Raw genomic sequence first — 18490 nt, 5'->3', positions numbered from 1 at the left:
GCAGGCGATGTAGGTATACCGAATAAATTAACTACATTTGCAGCATTGGAAACGGCCTAACGTTAGAGCCGTCAGATGCAGCATCATTGCCATCACAAAATGGCAACAAATAAGGTTGCTGCTCCTAACCGAGCACAAATGAAGGTTCCTTTTGGCCCATTTTGTACTTGGCTACAATCTAGAGTGACAGTCCTGGCCCGTAACTTTCAGAGGTACTATAGTCGGATACAACTTTAGAAAAAAGGGGAGGCCCCGCCCAGATGACTGAAGCACGACAGCCGACTGCCTCCGCGACCAAAATAGTCCCGCTCGAAAAATCATGCTCCCCAAACGCGTAATTCTCGGTATAAATAAAGACTTTTGCATTTTGATGGCTGGTTTATTAGGGCTCTCATGCGCTACAGCACATGCCGGATAGCGGCGGAAAAATAACCCCGTGCCTTTTACAACGCTCCCGTCGTCTGCTCTTTAGCTTCATTGCAAGTGACAAAAGTAGAAAGAGCAGCTTTGCGACACTTTTGCGCTTGTTCACTTGTACACAGCGTATCTACTACTCATTTCTCAAGCTTAAAAAAAATCAGTTGCTATTAAAAAAGATCTTATATAAAACAATGCTTTATCGCAACCATTACAAACCTGGAGCGAGAATACGGTCGAGGCAGGAAGGTGCAAAAATGCTTCATTCATCGTTTCAAATAAGTACTTTTGGTTTTGAATAGCATAAAATTTATATTTTTTTGGTTTTGTGTTTTCACAATTTCACAGCACGCATTCTACCGCTTGCGCGTGCAGTGAGTACTGGTGCACAGCAATCAATCGACGGTGCCACACAACGCTTGAACACCGTCACTGGACGCTCGGCTATCTCACTGCTGATAATAGAGAGGTTTAGCTTGTCCGGTATTCCGGTAAAACGCAGGCGGACGGGGCATTGGGGCAGCAACACGATTATGCCAGTGCCGAAAATTTACACCAGCAGCGAAGAAGAATACACTCGGTTAATGCAATATTAACTGTTTCGGTTTGTTTGAGCACTGCGCCACCAGGTGGCTGCACCATGCAGACCACTCGACCGCTCACGCTTACGCCTCCGCCCCAACGCCCCGGGCGTCCACCTGTGTTTTACCGGAATACCTGAAAAGCTAAACCTCTCTATTGATAGTTTACGCTAAGTTGACGGCGACAAATCTTTGCGTTGAAGGCTTCTTCTGCACATAGTTTCTGTCGTGCGCATTTTTCTGATTTCTCCTGAGAATGGTTTTGCTCCATCACTTCACCCCGTCCGACGAAAAACGCAGCGACACAGTCATACGCCGCTACCGTAGGCACCAGTCTTTGGAAAACTTTCTCGCCGTAACTTCACTCGGGAGCGAAATAAAACAACATGGAACAAGCAAGCAGTATGTGTGTTCGCAGCTATCGCCGCGGGATCCTGTTTACAGGCAAAGCGTAGCGTAGCGCCAGCGATGCTCGCTGCAATGCTCGTTTACCGGATCACGGCTCAGAATAAATGCACGCGGCACAAATGGCGCATCGTAAGCTCGCAGTAATATTTCCGGCATGATAGACCATCACAAACAGTTCTGGAATTCGCTCTGACGAGGGGCTGAAGCACACAGCTGACGCGACCTCGCCCAGTTGGAAGCGCGGGCGGCCATCTTCTCCGTCGGCGGGGTCACTGGCCGCCTGGCTCATGACGTTTGTCCAGAGCGCGCGCCCATTGGTGGATGCTCGTGTGCCTCTGCCTCGGAGGAGTAAACGCCCCCTTTTTTCTAAAGTTGTATCCGACTATAGCATATTCGCAATATTTCATGCACCTCGGCACCAAAAGTACCAGTGTAATTGGCCACCAGAATTTCTGGTGTCATGCCGAGCTCAATATCGTCATTAGTAAGATCTTGATGAGGGCTAGTTGGTTCATATTTAGAACTGAGGTGAAACAGCACGAAAAAGACGAGGACACAAGGAAACAAATACCATAGACAAGCGCCGACTGCCAGCTGGAAGTTTATTTGAAATTCACCGGACATTTATACCTTTTTCAGCATAGGCATGCGCACATCAGTCGCAAGAACATCTGCAAATCAACCGCATTTTAATCTTTCTTCCAAAAATGTGATTTCTTTTCCCGACAAGGCAAGAGAGGGAGTGCTTAAACATTTATCTCCCTTCTTTCTTATATGAAAGGCCTCTACTATTTCCCTTTCCTTTCCATATGAATTTTGTCTTTTCAACTATGAGGGTGCATTGACACTTGTTACAGTATCCAGCTAAATGACTCCCATAGCCATTCTTTAGGTTAGTGCTGTGCTGACGAGCTCTTTCATTGAAGCACTGTCCCGTTCGACCTATATAAGATTTTCCACAGTTGAGCGGTATTTGATAGATGACGTTGCGCCTGCACTCAGTGAAACGAGTTTTATGATTTGTGGTGCACAGTTTTGGGGTTTGAGGGCAATCCCACCGCTGTCAACCAGTTGTTGGATCTGGAGGACAGTCCCAATTGCTGTCCCTCAGATATTGGACCTTGCCGTTGGATGTGGGAGTTGGCCGAGGTTGAGGAGGACTTTGAGGTGAAAACTGGAGGTTTATTTACATCATATACAGCGAGAGTACGAAGAAATTAACAGTCATAAAGTCATGATGGGCCGGCAGCAACTTGGACGCTGTGGTGGCAAGAAGCTCGAAAGAGATGAATGAAGGGATGCTCTCTTGCTGCTCCCGGTCTCTGGCTTTTAAGCCCTTCGGTGTCTCCAAGTCACGTCCCGTTCGGCCAATCGGTGAGCCCGCTCAGGTGTCGTCATTTTCAGCCAATGGTAGGCACCCGTGCGATTGTGTCCCACCCAGCACAGAGGGTCCCTCCTTGGGCTCCAATTGTCCGAGGGCTTACTTCTCCCTGCGGTATTGCCTTGCTGGCTTGCAAGCGCCGTCACAATAGGCGGAAGGGGACGACGTTTCAGTGCTGCAAAGCAGCTTTGCTCAGGACCTGCGTTACCTGGAACCGTGCCAGGCTCCCGCTACACTTTCGGGAAGAGTCAAGCAGTGAATAGCTCCACCTGCGGCGCACGAGGTGGGGGACGCCAACTCGTTTGCACGTGCCGCGCCTCGGGAACGGGGTAGATACGCTTCTGCACTCCTTAATTAGCTGTGGCGCGATTCGGTGTGGTTTGGTGAACTCGAAGGAGGCTCAGGAAAAGGTCCCGTATCTAACAACAGGTGCCTTTCGCGCTTGTTCATGCGATTGCATATCGAGGACAACTTACACGGGGCACTGAAAACCAAATTAATATTATGTCCATTGGAAACTTTCTTCAGATTGTGACAACTTGTGTAGGTATGGCACTACGTGCGCTTGTCTTTTGTCTTTGTTTTCTTTTTAGGAAGCATCGGAACTTCTTTTCTCTTCCTGCAAAATGGCTTCACATACTGAAGTGATCACAGAACTGGGAAAGCATGCGTTTTGTATTCGCGATATCCGATTTAAAAAGCTTTGATCGCACTCATACTTACATGACTTACTAAGTGCTGCCTTAATGCACGTTGTTGCTATACCTCTCTTACTCAATTTAAATTGTGCGCTGTCGTAACACAACAAGGTTTTCTTAGATCTGGGATGATATCCCCAGCATACATGCTCGTCCGAAGAAAAACAGAGGTTATTACCTAGAAACTGATTACGGTTGTTAATTGGCGATTCATACATGAATTTAGGTCCTCCCGTTGAGTTGATGAACAAGTTCAAAATTTCTTCAACCGCGTCATGAAAATGCATACAGGTATCTTTCTTCATAACAATTAAGTAATCGTCAACATATCTAAACACTCGCGCTAAAGGCATGTCCACCAACTTAGCAGAAATTACATTGTCAACCGAGGATAAAAAAATGTCACATAAAATGGGGGCGATGGCTGATCCTATACAGATGCCAGTGCGTTGGATGTAGAATTGGCCATCATAATTAAAAGCCAATTGCCATCAATTGGAACTGGCATCTGTATAGGATCAGCCATCGCCCCCATTTTATGTGACATCTTTTTATCCTCGGTTGACAATGTAATTTCTGCTAAGCTGGTGGACATGCCTGTAACGCGAGTGTTTAGATATGTTGACGACTACTTAATTGTTATGAAGAAAGATACCTGTATGCATTTTCAAGATGCAGTCGAAGAAATTTTGAACTTGTTCATCAACTCATCGGGAGGACTTCAGTTCACGTATGAATTGCCAATTAACAACCGTATTCAGTTTCTAAATATTAACCTCCGTTTCTCTTTGGACGAGCACATATGCTGGGGATATCATCCCAGATCTAAGAAAACCTTGTTGCGTTACGACAGCGCACAACCTAAATTGATTAAGAGAGGCATAGCAACAACGTGCATTAAGGCAGCGCTTAGTAAGTCATGTGAGCATGAGTGCGATCAAAGTTTTTTAAATCAGATATCGCGACTACAGCACACAGGCTTTCCCAGTTCCGTGATCACTTCAATATGCGAAGCCATTTTGCAGAAAGAGTAAAGAAGTTCCGATGCTTCCCAAAAAGAAAACAAAGACAAAAGACAAGTGCACATGGTGCCATACCTACACAAGTTGTCACACAATCTGAAGAAAGTTTCCAATGGACATAATATTAATTTGGTTTTCAGTGCCCTATGTAAGTTGTCCTCGATATGTAATCGCATGAACAAGCGCGAAAGGCACCTGTGCACCACAAATCATGAAACTTGTTTCACTGAGTGCAGGCGCAACGCCATCTATCAAATACCTCTCAGCTGTGGAAAATCTTACACATATAGGTCAAATGGGACAGTCCTTCAATGAAAGAGTTCGTCAGCACAGCACTAACCTAAAGAATGGCTATGGGAGTCATTTAGCTGATCACTGTAACAAGTGTCAGTGCACCGCCATATTTGAAAAGACAAAATTCATAGGGAAAAGAAAGGGTAAGAAGGAAAGGGAAATAGTAAAGGCCTTTCATATAAGAAAGGAAGGAGATAAATGTGTAAGCACTCCCTCTCTTGCCTTGTCGGAAAAACAAAACTCATTTTTGGAAGAAAGATTAAAACGTTGATTTGCAGATGTTTCGTGACTGATGTGCGCATGCCTATGCTGAAAAAGGTTTAAATATACGGTGAATTTCAAATAAACTTCCAATTGGCAGTCAGCACTTGTCTGTGGTATTTGTTTCCTTGTGTCCTCGTCTTTTTCGCGCCGTTTCACCTCAGTTCTCAATATCTTCACACAGTCCCAGGAACGCTGTTGGTCGCGTACTTCGACAAGTCTGATGCGGAGTGCTGCGAAAGTGACATGGAATAATTCTGGTGTTTTATGTGCCAAAACCACAATTTTAGTCGCCATTTTGGTAAAACGTGCGTAGTGTCACGTGAGAATAAAGCGGGAGATGCATGGTGCAATTTTGTGTGCGATCTGTCACACAATGCATCATAGTCCGACTTGCAGCATATGAATATTGAGCACATGTGGCACGAATGAGCAAGCAGCACGTAGCTCCACCCATAACCGGCGCCGCGACTGCATGGACGCTCGGAATGACTTTGCAAATAAAGTGAAAACAAACATGTTGGCACAGCTCTCGCATTCTAAACAGGGTGCGACATAAACAAGGCAATGCAAGCAACGTAGATGTGTTTCTACAAGTCCACATCGAAAGTGTTGGCTCCGTTGTCGGCCGCTGATGACTAGGAGCCAGCAGGCCTAGCTCGCTGGGCCGCAGAATCGGAGACCGGTGACACTTGGAACATAACCGCATGCAGCTTGTAACGAAGCGCCTATGTTGGTCAGCACAATGTGTAGACATTTATGTTGCGCTTAAATTGCAATAAATTTGATTTTATAGACGCCGACGGAAGCGAACGAGCAAGCCAGACAAGCCTGTGATCACTGCGAGACGATATAGGCCTCCCTCGCTGGCTGCCAGATTCCGGGCCAACAGCCCCATGAGTTTTCGTCTGTGACCGAGGAAGGGTCTCCCTACAAACTTTCTTGAATTATCTTTCACCCGAGGGGGCAGCTTGCTTGGAATTTTGCGGTAGAGTAGAACTTTGTTCATAGGCTTTGGAAAAACACGAGAAAAAAAAACATACTAACCAGGGAAACGTATGATCCAAAGAAACTCATAAATCTGACAGACCCGACTGTAGTTAGCACTCGAGCGTTGTGCAAATCATTGCAGCACGTACGAGACGCCAGACGTGTTCAGCTAGTGGAGCTTCGGCAGTCAAGACGCGCGATTGTCTTTAAGATCATGTCGCATTTTAAGATCGCAACGGGAAACAGAAACAAAATCGTGTTGGTGGGAGCCAGATGCCGCCAAAGCGAAATGCGACACTCGCATTGCACCACCTATGACAGGGAACAGTGGGGTGTTTCACTTATCATCTACTAAAAACGTGCAGTATGCTTCCAACGGCACTATGCCCCAAGCACTGTAGAACACATGAAGATGCTTTAACAACTTAAAGTCTTAAAAGCACAATTTTTTTTAATAACACATAGTGAATTACCCAATATGTATGCATTTACTTTTACATGTGTGACTCTTAATGTGTCTATGACGATGCGGTGCCAAATTGTGAATGGTTTCATTATTACTTTCCCTTGTATGTTGTAGTTCACATTTTTTCATTCTAAGACAAGCTTTGTGAGTCAAAGCTTGTTACTCGGTCGCATTCTATGTTTCTTTTTGTTTTTATTCTCCCCTCCTGCAATAGCCCGATGAGGGCTGACAGTATAAATGAATGAATGAATGAATGAAATGAGTTGGTGGCAGTGGCCACGAATGCGGTGTATGACGACCTGTGAGATTTGCGGGCACCAGAATAGGAAACCGAGTGTGTGCTGGCGTTTTCACAAGACAGGTGGGCAAGTATTGTGGGGAAGCCGATGCAGTGGGCGGCTACCGTTCCCGATAGCACGTGCCTTGCGCCTTTACTCGTTTACGTGGAATCTAGTGGCAGGAAAACATATCATACGACCACAGTCTGCAACAGGGAATGGTGGCGCACCATCAATTATAAGCATGCTGCACGCACTGTAAGTGAAAGGAGAGGTCGGTGAACAAGATGCAGCAAACCTAGTTTGGCACTCTTAGGTGAGTGAAAAATCGTTCTCTTACATTTAAAGTGATCTAATAAAGTATAGAAGTGTAGTTGCAAGACACAGCGCCTCACTTTGATCTTGCGACAATATATAAAAAGAATCTCTGCAAGAAAGAAGCACTTACCTGTAGGCACTCTAAGAGAAGGCGCAGAAATGCCAAGGAGACCGGCTCGTTGAGAATTCCTTGTGAGAGCAGTGCACTGCAACATGCAAGGGCATTTTTGCAATGACTTGCTAAGGCACAATCGCAAAACATTGGTAATCCACACCAAACAAAACACAAGTAGATTGCGCACACAGGATCAAACGACAAGCAGCAGGCTTGGATTCTATCATGCCTTTTTATCATCATGTGTATATTTTTTTGTCTTCATTTGCCGTGTCTTGATGCAGCTGGCCCATTGCAAGTGTGCAAGCTACGTTAGTTTGTAAATGTGTGGTCTGTCCCAAAAGCTCGAGCAGTAGCTCAAAAAAATAATCATTCATCAAACACTCAGATAAATTTTTTGGGAGTCATTCTTCAAAAAGAAGAGAAAAGGACTTTACTTATCCTGATGTTTTGCACAGCACGTCACCCCTGCCTGCCCCTTTTTGGTATTACAGTAGCTAGCAAATTTTTAAAGCGAAAGCTGTACTGGCTGCAAACTTGCGGTTTCGCCGTGGTGGTGCTCCGAGGAGGCACATGACGTCACAAAACGTGCCTCGGCGCAGCTATTTCTCTCCCTCTCGCTCCCTAGTCACTATTGCGCATGCACCACTAGTAGCACCAAGCCACAGGCGTTCTGCCGCTGTGTGGCGCTACGCCTTTCCGCCGCCGCTGTTTGGTGTGCCGTCACTCCGCATTCCTCGTCGTTGCGCTCGCCTCCGCTCGCTTCGTCAGCTGCGTCGCATGCCTGATAACATGTCGGAGGATTGAAAAGGAGAGCTCGCGTGCACTACAACCACACTTTAAACAGCAGTATGGACGGCGACAATTCTCATAAGCAGGAAGAGGCCTGCAATCGACATCGAATTGAGATTAAGAGAAAACAAATCGCCCAGGAAACAGGCGAACAGTGCGCCGAATGACTGGCTAAATGCTGCAACATAGCTAGACAGCCAGACAAACCTAGACTTGCAAATCAAGATTAACCAAGGCTAACCATGCTATGCCTTAGCTTTCGCTATGTATATTCTGACAGAGCCAAGCTAAGCCACTGCCAATTTTTTTTTTTCACTAGCAATTAATTAAAAGGTTCCATTTTGCAAAAATTTGACACCATTACTGTTATTTACTACTAACTTATCATTACTACTAAAATTATCACGCCTAAACATCCACCCACTTGTTCTTAACTGGATCCAGTGTTTTTTAACTAACCGAACACAGTTTGTATGTGCTAACAACCTTACATCTTCCGTTTCCTCCGTTCTATCTGGTGTACCTCAGGGCACTGTTCTTGGGCCACTCCTATTTTTAATCTACATTAATGACCTGCCATTCGCTGTAACCTCTGCAATACGTCTTTTCGCTGATGATTGTGTCCTGTACCGCCCTATCAAAACCATCGCAGACGTCTCTACTCTTCAGGAGGACCTCTTTCGTATTCAAGACTGGTGTGCTACATGGCTCATGTCCCTAAACATTAGTAAGACTGTACATGTTTCATTCCATCGTCGACCTAACTACATTCCCCCTGCCTACAAGATTAACAACTGCACTATATCTACTACCGACTCCTTCAAGTACTTAGGAATTCACCTATCCAAAGATTTGTCTTGGACAAATCACGTAAACCACATAATTAATTCAGCTAACAAAATTCTTGGTTATCTTCGCCGTAATCTCTTCATGGCACAACCACCCGTGAAATCAGTTGCCTATAAAACGCTTGTGCGACCAAAACTTGAATACGCATGTGCTATCTTTGACCCTTACCAAACTAATCTCACTAAAGCCCTTGAAAGCGTTCAAAACCGTGCTGCTAGATTTATACTTTCAGATTACTCATATCACACTAGCGTTTCATCCCTAAAATCTAAACTAGACCTATCGCCTCTTGCCTCTCGTCGTCTCATCTCTCGCCTATGCCTCTATCACAAGTTTTTTTATTCCATACCTCCTGACAGCCAGCTGGTTCAGCTGGCTCATCGTGTCCGTCGAACAGGCCATCCGAACTCCGTAATCCCACCACAAGCCCGCACCACTACGTTCCTGCAGTCATTCTTCGTCCGAACTGCCCGAGACTGGAATGGCCTTCCCAGACAAACTGCACTCATCCGCGATACAGCACGCTTTCGATCTGCCATTGAGTGTTCCGACTCATCCTTCTAATTTCCACATCATCAATCCCGCCTTTTACATGCCCACCCCTCATGTAATGTCCTATTTTGGACCCTTGAGGTATTAATAAATAATAAATAATAAAATAATTTTATTGACTGTCCCTATTTCTCTTCTGCTTCAACTATCTTTTAATAAAATATTATGACTAATTATGACAAATACACCGTATTTGTATATTTGACTGTTAAATTTGATATTCTGTTTTTGCATATATGCTTTTTGGAAGTTCTATTTTTCCCACACTGATTGGCTAAATGTCATTTGGTTACTTTAAGCATTACTTGATTGTGTTACTTTCTTATGTGATGCTTATTCATATTAACACGCTAGCAGTAAGGGCTCTGCCAATGCGCCCTCCTCACACCTGACATCTCAACCTTCGGTGGCGCATTAGTATCAGTTCTGTGTCATTCGGAAAGCCTTCTCTGATGCCCAGAGCAGGCAGACGCGACCGTAAGCTGTTTGGTGTACCTGCATCCATACGCAATTCATGAATTCCCGGTAAGCGCTGAATGTATTTCTTTTTCTCATTTTCTTTTGTTTTTTTTCCTTCCACACTACTTTCAATTGCTGTTCAATTTCGCCGAAAATATATTGTGTATCAGCCACGTTCATGGCCACATGCGTATGGGAGACTAAACCACGATGTTAGCACGATTGAGAAATACTATGTTGTGCCACCTCTTGCAATCAGCAAATTTCATGGATAATTCAAGCAAGTTTTCAGGCACGCAGTATCCTTTGGGCTCGAATTCTCCGAAATACGGTGGCCCAACAGCCCGCAGGGTTATCTGATTGAGCTAGATTGTATGCTCGGTTGCCACAGTCAGATATTCGAATCTTTATTTTTTTTATTTTATTTTTTTTCCCCCTCAAGGTGAGAAACTTGAATTCAAGCGCCAAGTACACTACATCTCCGGCCTTGGAGTGCCGCCTGACAGCGGCAAACAATTCCCAGAGCAAGCGGGGCTACACTAATCCAGGTAAAACCAAATTAAGAGGTCCCACTATGCTTGAAGATGACACTCCCTCACCAGAACAGAAATCGGCCTCCCTGGTACAGTATTCGGCCACTCTCTCCCAAATGACTCATTTGTTTAACCAATGGCCCTCAGTCCCCAGCAGCTGCAGAGCATTTGGCGATCATTTGGCGCAAGGTGGCGATCAGACCTGTAACGCAGCAGAGGGTGCCAAGAATCTCGGGACCCGGACAGGCCGCCAATGGAAACTGACCCTTGCAACGTTTAACACCCGAACCCTCTCTAGTGAAGCTAGACTAGCAGGACTCTTTGAGGAACTATCTGGCATTGATTAAGATGTCATTGGCCTTAGTGAGGGTAGAAGAACTGGCGAGGTTTATACAAGGCTGACAAATGGCCACCTCCTCTGCTGTACAAGACTACCAGATAAGAAGCATTTCGGAGAAGGATTCCTAATCCATAAAGACCTAGCGGGCAACATTGGTGAATTCTACCACATTAATGAGAGGCTAGCAGTAGTTGTATTCAAGCTTAATAGGGGGTATAGATTAAAGGTAGTACAAGCCTACGATCTAACATCCAGTCATGATGATGAGGAAGTAGATCAGTTTTATGAATATGTTGAATTAGCGATCAGAAAAGTGCAAACTTAGTATACTGTAGCAATGGACGACTTCAATGTAAAAGTGGGGGGAAAAGCCCACTGGTGAACAACCAATTGGCAACTACGTCGTCGAGAGAAGAAATGCTGGTACAATTCGCAGAAAGGAATAAGCTTAGAATAATGAACACCTTTTTCAAGAAGCGCAGTAACAGAAAGTGGACCAGTAGCTTTGGCTACTGGTCTACTGGTCCCAAAGCTCCAGTAGCTTTGGCTATTTGCCCAACGATTTTCAATCAATCAGTCTTTACTTTCACCTTATATGATCAACACACAATTAAAAAAAAGTGACAGAAGAAAATGCACGCTTTACAGAGCTCCTGCCATCCGTACAGCAGCATTCATTTGGAAATTAAAACACTTGCATTTAGATATGCAATATTTGTAGTAACCTATGCAATGATTGTAGATCTACAAATATTCAAATAACTATATTCCTGTTATACATGAGACGTATTTCACTAAGATGTATGCGAAGTTTATCTACACAAGACATAAAAAGATACAATTTACATAATTCACACAGTAACTTTTACATATGAAGTAAGTATGTTGTATGAAATCAAGAATTGGATGGAAACCCGTCTGGTCGAGAATATATGTGACAACAGTTAAAAACGGAGACCAACCACGAAAGTTTATAAAAGGAAAGATGTTTTGGCTCCCGTGCAGGAGCCGTAACGTCTTTTCTTTTATAAACTTTTGTGGTCTGTGTCTGTGGTGTGTGGTTTGTGGTATGTTGTAATACGAATCAGTGCAATAGCTATACCGAGCATCATAAGTGTAGTATATACATGAAGCCCACTACCGTAAAAACCGGAATATAGGTCGAACTTTTTTTCAAAAAACCATCGCGAAAAGTCGACCCTCGACTTATATACCGGACATTGGCGGAAAAACTACGGAAGTCTTGCAACAATGGGCGGATGAAGTAAACAGCCGCCATCGCCATCATCAGCAGCGTGGCAAGTTGTTCTTTATTCTATGGCATGGCGTTGTTTTTTATTCTATGGCGTTGTGACATTGTGGCACCGGCATTTTGCGTTTCCACTGTCGCAAAGTCATTTTAATTAAAGGCTGCATTTTCATTTTGATTCAAAATGAGCGAAAGCCGACGTCAATTCTCCGTCCCCTTCAAGATAAAGGCGACTGAGTACGCGGAAGCCCACGGCAACCTGGCGGCACAGCGCAAACTTGGAGTATCCGAAAATAGCATTCGGTAGTGGCGGAGGCAAGAGCAATGTATTACAACTTGCAGCAACGAAAAGAAAACGTCATTTCGTGGCCGGATCGCAGCGGACTGCAGAACTGGAAGGCATGGTTGCGGAGTCCGTCCGAGAGCTGCGTGTAAGATCGCTGCCTGTTGTCGAATGCATTCGTTTGAAAGCGGTAGAGATCGCACGCGCCTATGGACTGGACAGCGAGAAGCACTCGTCATCCGACTCTTTTCAAACGTGTTGCTCTGATTCGGAGTAGAGCTTGCGGACTTCGTGCCCTTCTGTGTACTGTACACCCGACGAATATTTAACAGTATCGCGCGACCGTCGACCCGCGTGTTTGTCAGCATCTTTTATCATCACGGCACGGGGCGGCGAAATAGCGAAAGTAAGGGCATGTGTACACATGCGCGTATCTCGTTTGTTTCGCTGCTCAGCGCCGTTAATACGGTGTTGACAAACACGCGAGTCGATGTTCGCGCGATACCGCTAAGAACGTGGCCAGGTGCACATGCGAGCAGCATTTAAATAAATACTGTCACCATTGTGCATCCCGCCGAGTCGCATTTGTTTATAGGTAAGGGTGTCATGTCTTTCGGTACTTTTGCCACTGAAAAAATTTTTTTTCATTTTTAGAATTTGTTAGTTGAGGGATCTACCTATATTCCGGTCCGACCTATAGTCCGGTTTTTACGGTATGTTGAAACTTCAGTACAATCATGTATATGGATGGAGGTTCAGTCTAGTGCTCTTAGATTACTTAGACTTAGAAAGGTTAAATATGTCTGTTTGTTAGTTTAGCTATTAAATAACCATAAACTGTTGCCCAACACCATCTTCGGTCATGACAACATTCTCAATAATTGCCTTGTCAGTGATCTCTTCCCAGAACAAGCATTATCCACACTCGAAATCTCCTCTACCGAAGCACCCCCTGCTTCATCATCATGTTCTTTTAAAAAACTAAAAACAGAGGTGCATTTATTATGCATGGTAAGCTTTACGGGATAATTTCTAAATGTACAAAAAACTGAACAGTCCCATGGTAATGACAAAAAATTTGTTGGATAACGTAGTTAAGGACCGCGCAAAGAGCGATGGAACGAAGAATGCTAGGCATAACTTTAAGAGAACGAAAAAGAGCAGTTTGGATCAGAGAGTAAACGGGTATAGATGATATTCTAATAGACATTAAGAGAAAAAAATGGCGCTGGGCAGGCCATGTAATGCACAGATTAGATGTTAGATACTTGGACCATTAGGGTGACAGAATGGGTACCAAGAAGGGAAGCACAGTAGACGACAGCAGAAGACTAGGTGGTACGAGGAAATTAGGAAATTTGCGGGTGCTACTTGGAATCGGTTGGCGCAGGACAGAGGTAATTGGAGATCACAGGGAGAGGCCTTCGTCCTGCAGTGGACATAAAATATGCTGCTGCTGATGATGAACGTAGCTTTGCCGCAAATATTTTTTTACTATTTGCGAGCGCTTTTATAACTCTTTGGTCTTTTGAGCCTGTGTGCCAGCAAAACTGCAAAACTGGTTTGGCTGCCACTAGCATGTATGCGCTTGCATGCACAAATGTGCAACTGAAAGTGTGAAAAAAGAAGGAAAATCCAAAGCACCTGACCAAGCATGCTACACATTGCTGTCACATAGATGCAGCTGCTGTTCACGTCACAGAAAGTTCCAACGCATCCATGTGTCTCCCCTTGCGTGGCGTCCTGTTTCCCAACTTTGGGCATTTAGCAATCAGTCATTAGAATGAACCAGCTGGCCCCTCACGACATTCTAATTAACATCTTGAAACACTGAAGCCAATTTCATGCTAGGCTGCAAACAGCCTTTTTCATTGATCTACCGGTAGTACCATTCGGTTCCTCAAAACAGATCACAAAGGCCTCACGCATAAGCATCAAGCACCACCAGGAAGCAGTGGCGCAGCTCCGAGTGGGTGCCAGCCCCCCAGCGGTTCAGTGCCGGCACGCAGAGTCTTGCGAGCTCCAGCAGGGCAGCTGACACGTCCAGCTGGCGACAGTGGACTTTCATCAGCTCCCTGCAGAAGAGGTTTTAGTCAGTGTTAACGCTCGCTGTTTACTGCACCAGACTTGAAAAAAAGAACAATAAAAGGGGCTGCTACTTCTTGTGCTTCATATGGCACAGAAATACGGACACGTTCTTGTGTACCATTCTTTTGTCTGCATTTCTTTCTTTCCATGTCATACACGCTGCAAGAAAAAAAGTATGTGCCACTCAACACTGTTAAGTGCCCTGCTCAAAAGTACACGTTAGGCAGGCAAGTTCTAAAGTACCAGGAGAAAGAACCTCCTTGACTGTAACACCTGTGCTAGGGAGGGTATGCACTGTTTATACATGCAGGAAAATTAGGCATCAAGTGAGTAATTGCACCCATCATGCATGCTCCTTCATCTCATGTGAGTCGTAATACTTGCATGTGTTATTACACCAACCTGTCACTTATTTCGGTCCTTTACTTTTTCTTTAGTTTACTTGAATGACCTGCCTACAGACTATTTGTTACAGTGGTGGAACAGCTATACGACTTTTTATCACAGATCTTGGCACAAGCAGAAAGATGATTTGGCAAATCACTTCTGTGGAAGCCTACAAGATGGAGGAAGGTTACGAAAAAAGAAAATTGTCATTCACTCTCCTCACACTGCAACCTGCTAGCCTACTGGTGGGTATTCTGTAAGAGCCCACCTAGTGGATTGTCCATTTTCGCTGCCGCCAATTGGCTGGAGCTGAAGCGAGAAGGACAATGGCTGTGGGCACCCGTTTCCTTCTTGCCAATCGGCCCTTCCAGCAATCGGCAGCCACCAACCGGCACTTGCAACACATCAGCAGCAGTCGAAATGGACATATCCAATAGGTGCACATTTACAAAATGTATAACGAATGTTATACATTTTACAGCAACAGGAGTTTTGGATGTTGTAAGGTGCCTGGCTTAATGCCGTAAGGTATCCGGCTCTAGACACTGTACAAGTGGCTGGAGTCAGAGGTAGAGAAGAACAGTCACAATAAAGTGGAAAGTTGGGCTAGTTGGTGTGTGATCATGGTACCTTGGTGGTGAAGCAGCGCACAGACACGGACACAGTGAAGAGAAAACAGGAAAAGACGACACTCGCTGCACTCGCAACTATTTTATTTCGGAACACATACTTCATGTTTATATACCCGCGCACCCTCGGGCGTCAAAGCAAATCAAGGCAAGATTAAAGTTTTTTTTTTTTTTTTTGAAATCATTTGCCCGCGCACACTCGGGCGTCAAAGACATGGCACTTATCTATGCTGATGTGCAATCTTATCGTAGTTTGTTGCAACCCGAACAACCGTTTTTATTACACATTTTCTCTTCTCTTCTTTTTAGTGTACTTCCAAAAAGGCAACCTCACCGTGGCTTAGATGAACAGATGGCTGACTAATGCAACCCTCTCCCCTCTTGTGAATATGAAAGGCTTCGATTATTTCCCTGGTTAGCTGATCCTTATGGTGTGTTAAAACTGACTCGTGGCAGTTGGTTGTATCTTCATTCCTTCAAAACCACCTTAATGGCTTGATAGTTACTGATCCGTTCGTTTTACCAAACTCTGAAGCGTTAGTAACGTACTTAAGCACGTCTAACCCTGGAAGATGTGAATTCTTCAGCATAGATGTACAGGATTTGTATTACAATATTCCGCATGGTCCCTTATTATCGAGTGTTAGGCACTGTATAACGGAAGACAACGACGAGATGGAATTTGTCAGCAAATGTGGCGTTTCAGTTAATACATTTCTTGAACTATTAACATTTTACCTTGAGTCCACCTTTGTAATGTGGAATAATGTTATGTACAGACAAAAGTCCGGTATATGTATAGGCTCTAAAGTAGCTCCGGTACTTAGCACAATTTTTTTAGGTAGCATAGACAAAGCGATAGTTGCAAACCTTAAGGACCTAGCGGTAAAAGTGTTCCGCTTTGTGGACGATTTTTTGGTTATAATCGAACATGGTGTTTTGGACGTAAGAGTGAATGAAGTCTTAAAAGTGTTCAAGGACAACAGCCAAGGACTGGCTTTCACTGTTGAGTTGCCGAAGAATGGCAAGCTACAGTTTTTAGACTTGGCGTTAACTTCCACACCGGACCACGTTTGCTGGTCATACAATCCACGATCAGAAAAACCCTTGCTTAGTTATAATTCGGGACACTCTAAAATTGTAAAAAGTGGCATAGCTTTCTCGTGCCTGAGGGCGGCCTTAACTAAGTCTTGCCCGGAAAAAATAAAAGAAACTTTCAGCCAACAGGTTATCAGACTAAAGAATGCAGGATACGAAAAACATGTACTCTGTACATCAGCGTATAAGTTGATTCGTTATGTGCGCAATGGCTATCAGAGAGAGCGCAACAGACAAGAGACTGACAGCAAAAAAATTGTGTCACTACCATATGCACACAAAATTGCGCATAACTTAAAAAACGTCGGTGGCAGATATGGTCTACGAGTAGTTTTTTCAGCGCCTAACAAACTCGGAAAAATATGTGCCGGACTGGATCGTAAAGTTTCAACAAAAGTAAAAGTAAATGGTCGTAAGTGCACAGTCAAGCATAAAGAAAAACTTGTCGAGTGCAGGTCATCTGTAGTCTACTGTTTGCCCATATCGTGTGGGAAGGTATACATCAGCCAAACGGGTCGGTGTGTAAACACGAGACTTTTGGAGCACAAAAGGTCACTGGGGGGAAACATTCATTCCCATATCAAGGGGCACTGCTCACAACATGGGTGCTGGCCACTTTACAATGATACGACAGTTTTAACACACCATAAGGATCAGCTAACCAGGGAAATAATCGAAGCCTTTCATATTCACAAGAGGGGAGAGGGTTGCATTAGTCAGCCATCTGTTCATCTAAGCCACGGTGAGGTTGCCTATTTGGAAGTACACTAAAAAGAAGAGAAGAGAAAATGTGTAATAAAAACGGTTGTTCGGGTTGCAACAAACTACGATAAGATTGCACATCAGCATAGATAAGTGCCATGTCTTTGACGCCCGAGTGTGCGCGGGCAAATAATTTCAAAAAAAAAAAAAAACCTTTAATCTTGCCTTGATTTGCTTTGACGCCCGAGGGTGCGCGGGTATATAAACATGAAGTATGTGTTCCGAAATAAAATAGTTGCGAGTGCAGCGAGTGTCGTCTTTTCCTGTTTTCTCTTCACTGTGTCCGTGTCTGTGCGCTGCTTCACCACCAAGGTACCATGAACAGTCACAATGGCAGCTCCGAGACCAGTTGCACAGGCCTGCAGCTGGTGGTTCATGCCTTTTTATCCCACGTAACAACTTGAGAAACTGCTCATATAATCCCAAATCATAACATATTCTATATAATGTAGTCCATCCGAAATGTTTTTAACCCTTTCAGTGCCAGCAACGTGCCAGTACATTACTGCGTTCCTGTCCCACCATGTTCACTGACCTAAACATTCCTTCTCCAATCTCTAGTGAGGACTATACTAAGCGCGCATTTACCATCATATGTCTCATTTTATCTTCCTGAATAACCGAAAATATACCATTGTGTTCATTTTATAATAGAGTACAGTTTCGTTAATTTGACTGCAGTTAATTTGATCTTGACCAAAGGTCCCAGCCGGCGTCTAAGCATTTCTATAGGCCCAAGCATTTGTTATGGCATTTGATGGATAATTCAAACTTTACCAGTCTGCACATATGCACCTGACCCATGTGGTGACACCAATAAAACCCCTTTAGTGGCAGTGTCTGTCTCGGTGGAGCTTAGAGAGGAGTGAGCGAGTTGAACACACATCGACTCCCCTCGAAAATGCCCATTCTCAAGCAACAGTGGTAGCTCACAATGTCTAATTACAGCATTAGCCCGATTCTAATGGGCACCTTTTGTTTTACAAGAAAATTGGGCAAAAAATTGCCTGCGCATTTCAATTGGATTTGAAACCAAAACTTCCTTCGCGGTGTTCGTACGCTTTACTTTATAATTGGTTGTATTGTGACAAAACCAACTTCAGGAAACCGCCCACCATGTTAAAAAGATGGGTGCACATTATATTTCTACTTTGGTTAGAAGCGTTGAGTCATTTCTATGTTGATTTTCTACTTTAGACACATGGAAAGTTGCTGCGCATTTGATTCAGGGGCATGTTAT

At 44.3% G+C, this 18490-nt stretch overlaps 1 protein-coding gene across 9 annotated transcripts in view; it reads right to left on the bottom strand.

Annotated features, from left to right (window-relative positions):
• Nucleotides 1-18490, bottom strand: part of tefu (Serine/threonine-protein kinase tefu) — a 1084056-nt gene that overhangs the window by 645868 nt on the left and 419698 nt on the right. For all 9 annotated transcript variants that reach the window (XM_070538252.1, XM_070538256.1, XM_070538258.1 and 6 more), the window contains 2 exons: nucleotides 14212-14361; nucleotides 7245-7320 (listed from right to left, as the gene is read on the bottom strand). In XM_070538252.1, coding sequence (XP_070394353.1) covers nucleotides 7245-7320; nucleotides 14212-14361 — 226 coding nt within the window. The remainder of the gene's footprint in view (nucleotides 1-7244; nucleotides 7321-14211; nucleotides 14362-18490) is intronic.

Source organism: Dermacentor albipictus, chromosome 5, assembly GCF_038994185.2.
Source record: "Dermacentor albipictus isolate Rhodes 1998 colony chromosome 5, USDA_Dalb.pri_finalv2, whole genome shotgun sequence".
NCBI classification, from domain to species: Eukaryota; Metazoa; Arthropoda; class Arachnida; order Ixodida; family Ixodidae; genus Dermacentor; species Dermacentor albipictus.
The sequence above is the reverse complement of the archived record's forward strand: the minus strand, read 5'-3'. Positions and strand labels throughout refer to the sequence as shown.